Source organism: Podarcis raffonei, chromosome 13 (genome assembly GCF_027172205.1).
Source record: "Podarcis raffonei isolate rPodRaf1 chromosome 13, rPodRaf1.pri, whole genome shotgun sequence".
NCBI lineage: Eukaryota > Metazoa > Chordata > Lepidosauria > Squamata > Lacertidae > Podarcis > Podarcis raffonei.
Genome location: NC_070614.1, coordinates 15,377,520 through 15,393,794, shown reverse-complemented (window position 1 = coordinate 15,393,794; position 16,275 = coordinate 15,377,520). Strand labels below are relative to the sequence as shown.

General features: G+C 43.1%; 1 protein-coding gene across 2 annotated transcripts in view; it reads left to right on the top strand.

Annotated features, from left to right (window-relative positions):
- The window catches only part of MYO1D (myosin ID), a 173,071-nt gene that overhangs the window by 17,103 nt on the left and 139,693 nt on the right, over positions 1–16,275 (top strand). For both annotated transcript variants that reach the window (XM_053359882.1, XM_053359883.1), the window contains exons 2-4: positions 12,334–12,542; positions 13,604–13,697; positions 14,976–15,141. In XM_053359882.1, coding sequence (XP_053215857.1) covers positions 12,334–12,542; positions 13,604–13,697; positions 14,976–15,141 — 469 coding nt within the window. The remainder of the gene's footprint in view (positions 1–12,333; positions 12,543–13,603; positions 13,698–14,975; positions 15,142–16,275) is intronic.

The window sequence follows — 16,275 nt, the reverse complement described above, 5'->3', positions numbered from 1 at the left end:
ACATTGTGTGCTTGGAATTTGATTTTATCATTTCAGATCTGGGTCTTTCTTGACCACTTGGGCAATACAATGTCAACATCTCCCATTTAAAAAATCTTTATTCTCCCAGCAAAGGTACTGCATCTAAACATAATACAGAAACTGGCAAACCCTGGACCAGATCCTGCTCTTTGGGAAGTTTCACTTCACTCCTGCTTTTGCATTCCAGGAGGGTAACTCCCATGGTGTCATCAGACCTTGTCAGAAGTCCACCTTGAAAAATGGGGAGGAGCTTTGCCTTCCATCCCTACCTCCTCTGCTTTGTGGCTATCTTAATACCAATTGCCTACTGGAGTCTGTAAACAGGAGTAGATTCCTCTACATAATGGTGCCAGCTTTCTTAGTTTGGGGTGATTGAGGAGAAGATTAGCTTTTGCTTGTAAGGTTTGGGACAGGCTGTTGTTGCTGTATTGGTTTCAGAGCATTATGGTTGTGTTCACACAACTGCTAAAGAGTCTGGGGGTTGGGAACCTTAGGCTTTCAAGATGTTGTTGGACTAAAGTTTTCATCCTCCCTAACTGTTGGCCGTGCTGGCTGGGGCTGATAGGAGTTGGGGGTCCACAACAACAACAACAAGAAGAGTTTGGATTTGATATCCCGCTTTATCACTACCCTAAGGAGTCTCAAAGCGGCTCACAATCTCCTTTCCCTTCCTCCCCCACAACAAACACTCTGTGAGGTGAATGAGGCTGAGAGACTTCAAAGAAGTGTGACTGGTCCAAGGTCGCCCAGCAGCTGCATGTGGAAGAGCGGAGACGTGAACCTGGTTCACCAGATTACGATTCTACCATTCTTAACCACTACACCACACTGGCTCTCCTTGTTTGCTGAACACCTTGGAACTTGTACGTTTCGGCTCCTGAACAATCGAAAACTGGAAGTGAGCTGGAAGGTTTTCGAACAGTTTTGGGAAGCTGAATATCCGGCGTAGCTTCTGCAGCTTCTGATTGGCTCCAGGACACTCCTGCAGCCATTTGTAAGCCACGTCTTGGTTTTCAAATGGTTCTGGGACGGAACACATTCTGTTCGAGAATCAAGGTACGACTGTATCTAGAGAGCCACACAGTGAGGATAGAAAAGCTAGGAGCCAAATGGCTTCTGGGACCTGGGTTGTGGGTGCCAAAACAGAATGTATAGTTGCCCGGGGGGGGTGGCAACACTTTTTTGTTTATTCTTTTGATAAGCATGAATTAATATGCAGTTCACATAAGTGACACATGGTTAATATCACATTTTTAGCAGAAATTGTTAATACATGTGTAATTTGGTGTTTGCAATAAGAATAATGGTACCATACTTGAGTTTTCAAAACACTCTACTCTTTATTGTTAAACTCCTTAACATATTGTCTATCCTTAACATTTACTTTGAGGCTTCAAAGCACAATACATTTCAGTAATCCTTGAGTGTCAGCCAGGCGCAAAAAAGGGCACCCAGACCACAAATGAATAATTAGGCGCAAAATGCGCCCGGTGCCCTGCTAATTTCGAACCCCGGGGCCACCACCCATCCCTGCAAGAGAGGCTGCTTGCTGTGAGGCAACAAATGTCTGCTATTTCTGGCTATTGACTTTTAAGTCCCACCTGTGGTGAAATGGAAGTACTACCACTCTCTTGCTACATAGGGGAGTTCTGTTTTAAGAACATATAGCTGCTGAAAACAGCATATGGGAAGCAATATTGCCAGGCAGCAACTCTGTGAACACTGTGGCATTTTTTCTTCTGGATACTGACATCATGAAGCCAATTTGTAGCTAAATATATGAGAGTGTTTTCCTTATGTCACAGGGGCCACCTATAAGCAAGTGCATTGCCCCAAATAGCCATGTGCCATCTTCATGAGGCAGATTTAGCTGCTTTCCCTCTGTATATAGTTCAGAGTTGATTACAAGTGTATTTATTTATGTAGCAATTATCTTTATCGTCATCCTTGTCTCTTGAGTGCTGCCTGTGTATCTGCAAATTAGCCACTTTTGAGTCTGTTTGAAGGATTCTGGGTAAATCAGAAGCTTGAACTCTACTAATAGAAATTTTAAAGGAAGATAACTGCCTTGCCTGTTTTTTAGATCACTGTTCCGTCCATTGTTTCCATCTTCTTTTGTATCTTTTAAAAAAAGTGTACGATTATGATGGGCCACTTCACCTATTAGTTGTTGACAAGAAATGGTGACTTGTCGGAACTTGCAAGCTAATGTCTCATACCTCTGTGTTTTTCCAGCTGGAGTTGCATCAGTTTTGTTTTGTCATGGAACATACTGTTTTTTCCTGGATTTTACCATGGAGGGCTTGTTTTCAGTCAGGGCTTAATCAGAATTTAGCCCTTGCGTGTAGAGTGAGGGCCTCTCAGCATGAGCAGAATATACTCCCTTCAGGTTGAGTAGCCGCAACTAACCCTTTCCCAATCCTGGGTCAGAGGGTTAAGTTCTAAGAAAGCTCGAGTTCCTCCTGTTAGTAATAGAGTACTGTTATGTAGTGTGTAGTCTTTAGTACAATGATTTTTAGCGGTAGGAAGACGAGAGGTTGGACAGTTGTTCCAATATCTTGTTGACATAGGCATGCAAATTACCTTAGACATGTCATCTTACACTTTTCCTGGAATGGAAATAATAACCAAAGATCAAATATAAATTTGCATTGCATCTTTCAGGGTCGAAAATGTGCTTTGTCCATATGCAGAGAAAGTTACTGTGGTTGTCACAGCTCTTATTAAAATGTATCTTGGTAAAAGGCTAAGTTGCCTTGATTTCCTAATGTGTTTTAGATGGTTATTTGAAAGCATGTATACTCCTTGACTATCAGAAATAGGTCTGGAGAAAGGTTTTTCTAGGCCAGAGGGTTTCAGACTTTTTCACCTAAAAGGAAGCCTTTTCACTTTTGTGTTTAAGGACACTAACTTGTTGCCACAAACCTCCTTCTCAGTGCAGAGCATTCTGTGACATGTTCCTGAGCAGCCTTCCTCAACATGTTGCCTTCCAGATGTTAGACTACACTAACCATACTGTCTGGTGTTCCTAGGACATGCTCAGGGCCAATGGTGCTGGTTCTTCAGATCATCTGGAGGGCTTTTAAGTTGGGGAAGGCTGCTCTATGGTACATCATCATACATGCAGGTCAGTAGACATTAGACTGCATACACCCATGTGAACTGTGTGTGTGAGCAAACACCCTCTCTGTAGCTGTGTTGTGGCAGCGATGATGATAAAATATCCATTGATATGCCTCCAATGAATTTTGGGGTTCCCAGTTTAAAAATGATGGTCCTAGTGCCTTAATATTTTTCCTTGGCTGGGTCCAATATATCAACAGGCATTTATGTCAGTATTTCTCTAACCTTATGTCCTCTCAAGTCCCCCAACCTGCTTGCAACCATATCTTTAGCAAGCAAATGTACAGAGTCCTCACACACAGCTGTACATCTCTAGTTCGCTGCTTGTAAGGCTTTGTTGACTGGAGTGCTAATCCAACACTGGCATTCGAAGAGGAGTAGGATAAGGCATTTCAGCCTCCCTCTTAAACTAGCCAGTCGGTGAAGGAAGGCAGGAGGAGGGAGAGCTGCGCCCACATCTTTCCTGAGCTTTCATACTTAGCATAGCACATTTGGGTGGCTGCTATGCTAAACTGCTGCTAGAAATTTGCCTTTGGCTTCGCTTCCTATAGGATTCTCTTCTTCCATGGAGGTTTGCCTCATCTTCATTGAGGTTTTATATTGTATCTCTTAGCAAGTACTTCTGGGTTTCTCTTGATCAGTGTCTTTCAGAGCTTCAGAGGGAGCTGATTTGCCGCTACCAATCTTCTACATTGTGTGTATAGTATTGGGTGTGTTCTGGATGCCTTCTCATTTTGTGCAGGTGATTGCTAGGACCAAAGGGCCTGGCTGGCACCCTTTACAAGCCCCTAGTTCTCACAAGCAGCAGGTGAGGTGATAATCCTGTGTCTAGACTTGGTCACTTCAGAGCGAAAGTGAGGTGTTGCATGACTGAATGCCTTTCCATACCAAATAAGAATAAATTCCTGCAGAGAACTAGGTGTCAAGGAGAAGGGTTCTAGCCAAGTTTTCTCCTTGACACATATATAGTTGTTGTTTTAAATGGAGCAGCAGTCAGTCAAGTGAGCCTCTCCTGCAGTCTGAAGAGGTCTGTGCGCAGGATTGCCATCTCAAGTGTTTGGAAGGCTGAGTACATGTCCAGGAATATGCCCCTGAACCCTCTATGTACAACATTATGCATATCTTTCATGCTTAGATGTACTATACAGGACTTGTCAGCAAGATGAATAGATTTGCATATGAGAGTAGGAAATTGCTATGAAATGTGTTTCCACAAGAATTCTTTAGGGGACTTTATGCACCCCATCAGTGTATTTGATCACCCGTGTCCACCTGAACTGGTGGTCAGAACATTCATTATAATGTTGGAGGGCAATTCCAAGACTGGTACCTAACCATTCTTGTGCCTGCTGAGACTTATTGGGTCGGCACCAGAGCACTTTCTCTGTTATGTATCTGTTGTTGCATTTTCTGTGGTCCAGGAATAAAGCACCAGTCCTAGGGAGTTCAGGATGCTTCCATGACCAGCTGCTTACAATAATGTGTTAACATGGAAAATACACTGTAGCGTTGCATTAACATGCAAGTCATGAAATAACTCGCCAACAAAAGAGCAATATTCCTGTGCTCAGTCTCTGTTGGGTTACATATTATCGTGCTTTAGAAAGTTTAATTTAACATTTCCCCATGAGTTTGCTACTGGTGATAATAAATGGTCTGTTTAAACCAAAAAATGGGAAGAGGAAACAAAAGGCAATATAGTATACTGTTTTGGTTACACTGGCATCTTCTTGTCCTGAATCAGCTTATGGGGCACATCTAGTTCAATTATTTCTGTGCGTTGTATGTTCTTCGGAGAAGGCCTGCTGCCTTTCCTGACTATTTCTAGGACTGGAGAACTAAATCGGTACATTCAAAAGCCCAGGCTCAAACACAATGTTCTATTCAGAAGTTCCCAGTGTTCACAGAGCAGTACCGAGTGCGAGTTTGACAAATGTGGAATATTTTTAAGACAACAATGAAGCATCTGATGCTGCATTAGCAGCTTGTGGCTAGCTGGTGGCAAGAAACAGCTCGGGATACCTATAAGAAATATTGTGTTTCCGCTCCTATACTTCAATAGTAGGAAGCAGAGGGGCTAAATTAGTGGCAAGACTCAGTATAAATTAAACGGGGGGGGGGGGGTTGCAGCTGGGATTAATTGTCACAAAGTATGTCCCTTGTGTGTAATCTTCCATCTCCTATATGGTAGCAATCTAGGCCTGTCCTCTGTGACTCTGGTGGTACCCACTAGTGGTATGTACCATATTTTTTGCTCTATAAGACTCACTTTTTCCCTCCTAAAAAGTAAGGGGAAATGTGTCCGTCTTATGGAGCGAATGCAGGCTGCGCGGCTATCCCAGAAGCCAGAACAGCAAGAGGGATTGCTGCTTTCACTGCGCAGCGATCCCTCTTGCTGTTCTGGCTTCTGGGATTCAGAATATTTTTTTCTTGTTTTCCTCCTCCAAAAACTAGGTGCGTCTTATAGAGCGAAAAATACGGTAGTTCATACACTGCTGTGGTTGCTACAAGTTTTGCTCTTGGTTCATTCATAGTGCAGTGTGAAAGATTCTTGGCTTCACATGCCCTCCATGGTGATGTCTCCAGATAAAAGGGATCACTAAACTGTTACCCTTGTACAACACTTGTTTGTTTCATTAGAACTTAAGCTAAAGAAATTTATGAATGTGCCCGAGGTGAGAGATTTTAGTTTCTTTACCAGGAAGCATTTCTTCAGTACATGGAAATTGGCCAAAGGAGCACATTCCAAATCCCACAGGTAAAATAGTAAGGAAATCAAAACACTTCTCCCCCCCTTTGTATTATGTCCAGATTCCTGTCATGAATGAGGATTGGTTTATGACCTTATAATGTCCTTGTTGTGAAGCTTTTCACCCCACACCTGTTGTTTGGAGTAAAAAGGGTGATTATTTGGGGTTGGAGGCAACTAAAAGAAAAAGTTGGGGAGAAAAGAGGTGAATGAGGTAGTGGTGAAAGAGTTATGTATCTGCCATATTGGAGGTAAGTAGGGGAAACCAGGCAAATGCTAAGAAATGAGAATGAACAGCAACCCAATGAATGTCTACTTGGAATAAAATCCCATTGAAATCAATGAGACCTACCCCCACATCTGTGTGTAGAATTGCACCCTATAGTAAGAGCAAAACTTGTACCCCAGGTGTTGTTTTTTTAAGAATGCATTGCTAATTGGTTAAAGTACCATTATTCTGAGTCCTAAGATGTTCAGTTTTGATGATAGCCTAATGCACAGCTGCAGGGTTTGGCATAATATGTCAAATTTCCTTAATGCCAATATCGCATCATTAATGTTGACCTTGCTGAAAATTAGTGAAAACACCCCCCAACATTCCCAGAAGCATAATCTCTTAGGCACCTTAAAGAATTTCTGCAGCTCAAGCAAGAGCCTGCATTATATGGGGCCTAACTTAACTCTTTCCCCCAATTATTAACAAGCTCAGAAGTTTGGTAAATAGTGTGGTATTCAGGTGCAGTGTTTCAGAAGGGGCTAAATACTGCAGGTGCATCACCAAATCTTCTTTTACTTGACACTCCTTTGGTTCCTCCTTCTGTAAAGCTGTTACTAATGTTTTCATGTGTATATTTTGTGTGTATGTAACACTTCTGCTTGGATCACATTCTCTGTTAATTTTAGTGAAATGGAATTTGAAGCACGTGTGCTTAGCATTACCCTTTGTTTTGCATTATCCTAAAGGCAAAAAAACTTGTAACTCTTCTTTTCTTTTCTTTTCTTTTGTCAGGGAGGTCCTTCCAGGTGCCTCCTATTCTATTCTTTTCTCTCTCTGTGTGTGTTCTTTCTTTCTGTGTGTATAGTATAATTACTTGGAGTTAGCTAGTTGGTTGGTTAAAACAAATTAGGCAGGTGGCAGTGGGAATTTTTTCCCTCTTGATTTATTGGCAGAAGGCACCATTGCTGCAGCCTCTGTCTATTCCAGGAAACCAATCAGCTATCCCTCTGCTGCCCTTTTATTTTCCTTTCTGCCATAATATCTGCAGATAAAACAGGCATCCCAAGCCTGGCTTGCACTCCGCAGCCCTCAAATGTGGAGGAGGAATGCCTCACAGTACCCACTGACGCAAGCAGAAAGAAAAGTGTTCTTACACTCCTGCGTTTAGTGGTTTGGCTTTTATTTGCTTCTGTCCAAGGTCTTTTGCTCTGTAATATGCCGAAATTGCACTGTGCAGAAAACAGTTCCCCCTCACAAACTCCATATTCTTGCAGTTTGCCTTTCCCTAAATAGTGGCATGCCCCATTTTTTCTTCTGTATTTCCCAAATCCTTCCACTTTCTTCTTAAACTGCTGCAATAACCTTTCAACATGCCTGATTTAGAGAAACAAGTTATTGAGCTCTGTGTGTGTGTGTGTGTGTGTTCTGGCATGAGGGCAGGAGGATGAATTTCTGGTCGGGCCAGTAAAAGTCTGACCTTTTGGCAACCCTAGAATTACAAGCCCATCCTGCTCCCCTTCCAGACTTCCTTCAAAGGAGAACTTGCCCTGTTTAAGAGTTTTGTGTGAGTAAATTGCTTATCCTTGCCCTGCCCTTGCTTCTCAGTCCCATTCAGGAAAGGAGGGGCTCAAAATGCACGCTGAATGGCATTTCCTACTCTGGAATTGGCAGCCCTTAATGCTGAGTTGAAAAGGGCGTAGGACTCTTTGGTTTTCACTTGTAAATCTATTAACATTTATTGCAGGTGTGCATACTTCATAAGCAAGAGCGAAAATGAGATCAATGTCTAGGGAGGATGTATCAAAATGCTTCTGGGATTGTAAAACTCCATTGAAACCCGAACTCTCTGGGCTATATCTAACTAAATGCTTCTCAGAGCAGATCCATTAAAATAAGTGGGCTTAAGTTAGTCAGATCCATCAATTAATTGGGTCTGCTCTGAGTAAGACTTAGTTGGCTACACTCCTTGGTCTTTGGAAGCAAGTCAGTAATGCTGAACTTTCCCACTACTTACAAAGGAAATGCTTTCAGTAAGAAAACATTCCACACTAGATGAAATTTGGGATTCCGCCTCCCTTTACCTGTGTGTTCAGTGGGAAAAGAATTCAAATAGGTTGAGAATTTGTGAAACGGTTAAGGAATATCTCGTGTGAGATTAGCAGAAGGTGCTTGACTGCTGGGATTTATTTATTTTTTTTTTTGCAGCATCTTTATAGCAATCTGGATGTTATGCAGTAGCATGGGCATAGCCAGGATTTTTGTTGGAGGGCATGTATTTTATGGGGGGGCAGAACCTCAGCTATATATTTTTCTTGCTTTTATTGACTGCCCCTCCCTGCCCTCCTCCCGGCTACACCCATGTGCAGCAGCACATGAAACTTAAAATACTGTATTTGGAAACCCTGAACTCATGTAGAAGCCTCTGCGGAGTGGCTGTTTTACGGTACTTTAGAAAACATAGGCAATTCCATATAGCACTGGTATACATCAGCAGCTGAGCTGAGCAGAGCAAGGAGCAACCTGTGATCTTCACTGCACACTTGGTTTGGTCTTCCTTTCTCAAATTGAGCAATGGAAAATGATTTGTCATATCCTGCTGTGTGTTTTAAGGGCATGGCACTGTGTTTGGGCCAGGATTGTGGTTCAGTCAGCTATCGTCTTTTAGAGTTAGGAAGTATACTGATCCCACCTAGTGGTGAAGGATCAGTAACAGGCTGCAGAAGATGGGGAGGTGTTGTGTGTGGTGTTTTTTGTTTTTTGAAAGAATGTGGCAGGCAGGGAAGAAGAGGCTGCACAGTAAACAATCTCTTAGGTCAGGGGTAGACAACCTAAGGCCTGAGGGGCCGGATGCGGCCCAATTGCCTTCTCAATCTGGCCCACGGACAGTCTGGGAATCAGCGTGTTTTTACATTAGTAGAATGTGTCCTTTTATTTAAAATGCATCTCTGTGTTATTTATGGGGCCTGCCTGGTGTTTTTACGTGGGTAGAATGTGTGCTTTTATTTAAAATGCATCTCTGGGTTATTTGTGGGGCATAGAAATTCGTTCATTATTATTTTTTTCAAAATATAGTCCGGACCACCACATGGTCTGAGGGACCGCGGACCGGCCCACGGCTGAAAAAGTTTGCTGACCCCTGACTTAGGTCATCCATAGGGAAGACTCTCACACAGGTGTGCTAGAATCCTTTTGGACCTCAAAAGGAGATTAAAGACGCAGAAGTTTGAACTTAAGAGCCTGCCCTTTATGGTTTCTGTGAAGTCACACACATGCAGTCTGGAACATTTAAGACATTTCTAGAGCTTCAGAGAGCATTTTAGTCTCTACCCTCGAGTAGGGAAACTCGGTGCCATGTGACTGACTTGAGACTGAGAAAAACATCTCTTTTCCTCAGCTCTGGTTTGACAGTGTTGTGAACTGGAAAGAGACAGCAGCAGCAGAAGAGTGCCCTATTGTTGGACCTATTACTTATAAAGCTCAGGGGGAGCTGGCAGATGCTGACAAATGCCTCCACCACCTACAAAGATATCCTGCTTGAGAAAGCCACAGGTTAAAGGGAAACAGTGTGCCCAAAGTGATCCTGCTCCTCCAGCTCCAGACCTGCCAAGATCACCCCCAGAACCCCAGAGCAGAGGTGGCAGCAGGCCTGAGTGGAAGCCCAGAGCCAAAGTTACAGTGCTCATCTGGCCTTATAAGCTCTCTGGGCTCTGAGCCCTGCACTTGAGGAAGAAAACCAGAATTCCTCTTCTGCTATAGATCAGGGCTACCATGGCATACCAGGAAAGGATAGAGCAGCAGAGCAGAACTTGATAGGGACTTGCCAGCTGCAAAGCAACACATTATTCTGCTCATTATTATCACATTAGTCCTTGACCCGCTTGACCTTTCTGATAAGGCAGAATTTTTGAGTCGCATACCAGGGACTGGCCACTTGGCCTTAGCCTTATGTTATGAGCTTCTCGTGAACTTTGCTCGTTCTGCTGTTGTGTCTCTCTCACACTTTCCTTATCTTTCCTTATGATTTGTACAGTACTCTTTCATTGGTTTCCAAACACATTCCTGACATTTATTATACCTTTCTTATTTAAAAAAGAACTTTAATCACCGTGCCATATTTCGAATGCTCTTACATTTCCCCTCGTTGTTAACAAGAAATATTGTGCTATCATCTCCTTGTGTGTGGCTCACTGGACTTAAAAAAAATGTTGTTGAGCAAAGTTTCCTAGCTTGGAAGCCCACAGACTTTTGTTCAGGAGTGTCTTATAATCACATCCTGTCTGCACTGCTTGCACTTTACCAAGCAGGCATGCCACGATACAACCCTTTGACTTGGAGCTTATCTCCGAGAAATTCCCTTAATACTGTTGGATGAGATAGCTGCATCAGGGTCCCTGAAACTGAGAATCTGGTGAGTCAATCCCTTGAATGGATTGTAGAGTTGTGTGAACCATTTTTTTCTGTTTTAGAAAACCTTCCACACAGCAAATATACACAGTTTAAGTAGTGTGGCTAATTGGAACATGCACTTTGCAGTAGTTCCCCCCTCCCTTCATCCCCCCCTTACCTGAAATATGCTATCTCTGCATTCATCGCTAGGACTGACAGCACTTCCTCACCCCAGGGATTGTATCAGCGTGGAGTTTATCCTTGGTACTGAGTCAGTTTATTAGAAAGTTGTTTGAGCCTATGGTTACTGTGGATTTTATGCTCGCCTTTACAGCTGCCTTTCTTGTGGCTTTAATGTCAGCTAGGTGTGCAAGTGAGTTATGCACTCTACGCTCTGACTTGCCTTACATCAGAGCTTTCCAAACTTTCCATGTTGGTGACACATTTTTTAAGACATGCATCATTTCGCGACCCAGTAATTCAGTTTTATTAGCAAAGAGGAGGTGAAACTAACCCCCTTCCAGCCCCAGGAGCATTTGCATGACACACCTACACTCTGCAGTTGACACACTAACATGTCGCAACACAGAGTTTGGAAAGTTCTGCCATATATTATCCATACACAATGGCAACATTATTCTATAAGCCGATATCCCTTTCCTAACTTGAATACAAAGTACCTTGGAATTTGTGTTTAGGAAGGATGTGTGTGAAATACTATTTTTTTGGTTAGGCCTACACTGGGAATTTAGACTTGCTTAAGAGTTTTTTCACACAACCTTTTACATTTGTTTTGATGCAAACTGATTTTTCCCAACTAGATTTTTTAATGTTTTTAAAGTGGTCTTGTTTAGTGCTTCAGTTGTCACTTTCTGTATCGTATATTAAAGTACAGGCAACTCCCAATTTACACGGAAGTTGCGTTCCAATGCACCACACATTTAAGTGAAATTGTGTATACAGTGGTACCTCTGGTTGCGAACAGGATCCGTTCCGGAGGCTCATTTGCAACACGAAAAGCCCACGACCTGAAGCGCCATATCTGCGCAGGTGCGTGGCGTGATTTGGTGCTTCTGCACATGCACGAAGCGTGATTGGTGAAACCCGGAAGTAACCCTTTCCGGTACTTCCAGATTGCCACAGGATGCAACCTGAAAAAACGTAACATGAAGCAAACTTGACATGAGGTATGACTGTATTTGAGACACCATTGAAAAAGCCTGCAAGCACCCTGTTCTGCCCCCACCATTTCCCGTTCTACCCCCTTTTGTGACTTTTTGGGTCACTTCTGGGCTTGGCGTTCGGCGTGATGTGAGTGTGCACAGTCACACACATATTGAATGTGCATAAATTGCGGGGGGGGGGGGGGGTGTGAGGCAGTTTGCTTGTACTAGCTTAATATTCTTCTAAAAGATGTTCCAGAATAGTGAGATTGGTATTTGGAGCCTCAATAAGCAGTCCTGGTAGTAGGACTGTCATCACAACTTGTTACACATGTTCGCTTGAACCTATAAAAAATGTCATGAGGGCTAGATACTTTTTCAGTGTAATAAAAACTGGTTCTCAGGATGTCTAATTCTGCTTCTAGATAACCAGATTCTATGTTTACATGGAAAACTTGGCGGCATGTACAGTGCCTATAATCCTTCCTAATGTACTACATATGTTTTCCATACAAGCTTTCAAACGTTATTACCTTTCTGTTAGTCTGTGAAATACTTGGGTCAATTGACTAACGGATATGATCAAAAGCAGCTGAGGAGATGTGCAGAAGCTCATGTATGCTCTTTGAAGTTAACTCTCTCTGTGTCCTTTGTCTTTGTCTTGCCCTGCCTAGGTTTGAAAAGGGACGGATCTACACTTTTATTGGGGAAGTGGTCGTTTCTGTAAACCCTTACAAGAACCTGAATATCTATGGACGGGACATGATCGAGCAGTACAAAGGTCGGGAGCTGTATGAGCGGCCCCCTCATCTCTTTGCTATTGCGGATGCTGCGTACAAAGCCATGAAGAGGCGATCAAAGGATACCTGCATCGTAATATCAGGTGTGTTGCAGGGTACCTGCTACCTCCAACCTGAGTCACATTCTAACAGCCCATTTGAAAGTTGAAGCAAAGGAAGTGAGTCTGGCTGCAATTGTGTTGTTTCTTCTAGTGCCAGGGATGCAGCAGTCACCCTGTAGTTGTTGTTGTTTTCCCCTGTTTCCTGTTGTTTCCTGTTTACGTGCACACACACACACACACACGGCACTCAAGTGGCAGCAAAAGTACAATCAGCATTCCTAATTTTGCCCAATTGAAATAATGTCACCCACCCAACACTGCTTTTGGGATTGGTGTTAATGGTGCTAATATGGTTCCATTGGGTCAGTCCATGGCAAATTAGGAATACCGCCAGGCTGCTGGCTTGCAGCTTTGCTGAGGCTTGAAGTGTCAACAAAGCTTCAAAAAACATAGATGAAGCAATTCTACAAAGTATGCTTTTAGCAGTGCGCCTTTCCCAACTTTCTCCCTCTCTAACACCCACCCCATCTCCAGTATAAAACTTAGAATATAAGGAGCTGTAATCTGTTGAATCAACCTCGGCTTAGGGGCAGACAGTGCTTTTTAAAGAGCTGAACATTGCTTGAGAGCTGTTTTGCTTCCTATGTTTTTCATGTTTCATTTTTTCCACACTGGTCAAAAGGGTTTTGCAGTGCTTTGAGGCAAATCCCACCCTAAAACCTGTTCACCAGAAGCAAAAGTGGAATGAATTTACATACCACAAGTAAGCAGTTCCTTTTTCTGTCCATCTTCTACTGGCTTGACACTGTATGCAACTTTCTAGAATGCCATACAGAGGTCTTGCCCACTTCTGCAGTTGATGTTCTTCAACTACAAATGCTATGAGTTGAATTTGGGACAGTACATGGTCAACATATGTCCTTAAATTCAGCTTGCATTAAAAACTGACAAACCAGAAATGACTTAAACATTAAAATACTGTAGTACCATGTAGAGTGAATGCTGAGAATAAAATGTGTCCTCTTTATAACTACTACAACGTGATGGTTTTGAACTCTTGTGAAAGCTTAGAAAACATTTTTCCCCCATGTCTGTGCCCCCAGGTGAGAGTGGAGCAGGCAAAACAGAAGCAAGCAAATACATCATGCAATACATAGCTGCCATTACTAATCCAAGCCAGAGAGCTGAGGTAGAAAGGTAAGGTGACTATGGTCCTGGGAAGAGGGAACATGTTTGGAATGTAATATGGTACATGGGGCTGTCCTTGAATAATTACCTGGAAGCTTCAACAGCATCTTGCCCCTAAATCGTGTGAAGGATGGGGTGATGCTGATAGCAAAGGACACAATTGCCCCTACCTGGCCCCGTGGTTTCTAAGCACAGCTCCATGTGCTAGTGTTAAAATGGCTTGAGTCCTACATGTCTTCAGTGCTGTTTCTTTCTGTATGTTCCATTACAATCTGTACTGTTTGGTTCTTTGTCCTGGCCTTTGACACCCAATATATGTGCATCAGGGGAGGGACACTGTCTCAGTGGTCTAAACCACTGAGCCTTTTGGGCTTGCTGATCATAAGGTTGGCAGTCTGAATCCGTGTGACAGAGTGAGCTCCCGTTGCTGTCCCAACTCCTGCCAACCTAGCAGTTTGAAAGCGTATCAGTGTTAGTAGATAAATAGGTATCACTCCGGTGGGAAGGTAAATGCCATTTCTGTGTGCTCTGGCACTTGTCAAAGTGTTCTGTGTGCCAGAGGCGGTTTAGTCATGCTGGCCACATGACCCAGAAAAGCTGTCTGAGGACAAATGTCGTCTCCCTCGGCCTGAAAGCAGAGATGAGTGCCGCACCCCAGAGTCAAATTCTAATTGACTTAACTGTCCAGGGGTCCTTTACCTTTACCTTTACGTGCTTCAGGGCTCCCCTTATTCTTGTGAGTGTAATGTGTTTTAACTGTTTTAAGTTTTAAATTTAAAATTGTTCTAACCTGCCCTGGGACTTGCTGATGAAGGGCAGGTAATAAAATAACTTAAAAATAAGTAGTAGAATGGATCACATTTGGGCACCAAGGATATGTGGTGCATGCCCTAGGCTGCACATTTTCCTTCCATTGAAGGTATACCTAGGTTCAAGAGTTGCTTTGGCCTGGATTTTATTGGGGAAGAGATTGAGCTTTCAATGTGCAGTGTTGGAGCTGAACAGACTGGGGTTTTTTTTTATGGGGGTGAGCTTTAGATACAAACAAAGCATACAGTGTCCAGCAGTGCTGGATTAAGCCACATGCCGGAGGGGAGCTTTATGTTGAGACATGTTTTGGGCTACTTTGCTTGAGCCTTTCATGAGCACAGCTTTTTTAATCCCACAAAATCACTAATGTGGCCATTCCGCTGCTTGCATATAAAACATGTTGATATGCAAACTTAGAAATACATAACGTCTAGACCTGGTTTCCTGTTCCTTTTTGTGCCTGTCTGCTCTCCAAAGGGTGAAGAACATGCTGTTGAAATCCAACTGTGTCCTGGAAGCCTTTGGCAATGCCAAAACCAACCGAAATGACAATTCCAGCCGGTTTGGAAAGTATATGGATATCAACTTTGATTTCAAAGGGGACCCGATAGGTGGGCACATCAATAATTACTTGCTGGAAAAGGTAAGTTTGCCTTGCCAGTAAAAAGCCATCATGATTTTTCGTGGACTTACTTTAGAAATGATGAGAAGGATTACCATATTGTATGCATCCGCTGAGGAAAGCTCATGGGATAAGAACATGCCTTACTCCCAGCAGGACAAAAATCAAAAGAGTTGGCTTTAGCATAGTGAGCTTTCCAGAAAATAAAATCACAGCAGATGTCAAATGCCATGGTTTTAAAATAGAAGATCATGCCGCAGTAACAGAACTTTCTATTACATGTTCAGTCAGGGGTTGATGAAAACCTCACTTAAAAATGGACTAGATGGTGGGACTGTTTTGCTTTGCGTGACTATGAGAGCTGGCTGGCTTTCATGTGGATTTCTGTGACAGCATCTGGTGTTTTGGGTGTGTGTGGTTTTTTTAAAAGCATCTGCATTTGTTGCCCTCGAGCCTCTTTGAAGAATGAATGTAGTCTCAGCCTCTCTCTCTCCCTCTCTCTCCATCTCCATCTCAGTCTCAGGGGTTATTCCATATTTGGTACTCATATCCCCATTTGCTCATAGTGACACACTTGGGATAATTTATTTATTACAGTTATATCCCATCTTTCCCCTCCAAGGAACTTAAAGTGGTGTGCACAGTTCTCCTCCTCCTCATTTAATCCTCACAACAACAGTATAGGTTCGGCTGAGAGGCAATGACTGGCCCAGTATCACCCAGCGAGTTTTATGGCTGAGTGGGCATTTGAACCCTGGTTTCTCAGCTCCTAGTCCAACACTCTTAACGACTACATTGCACTCAGTCTCAACCATTATAGCTGCGATGGCTTGCAAGGCATTTTAGTGATTTTTTGGGGGGTGTTTTTTAAAAAGTGAAGTTGGTTTCTCTCTCAAATTAAAACATGAAGGCATTTCTGCTGGTTTGGTAAGCATCCCATTTTTTAAGGAGTTGGCCCAGTTTGGTTCATTTGGAACAGGCCCTAGACAGTGGCGGAGGAAGGGGGTGCGGTCTGCCCCAGGTGTCATCACTGGGGGTGTGTGTGTGACAAAATGAGTTTTTTTTTAAAAAAATGGGCTCACGAAACTTTTTAGGAATGACATGGTGACTTAGGCGCCTGCAGGTTCTGCGCTGCCTGAAACGGCAGCGTGGGAC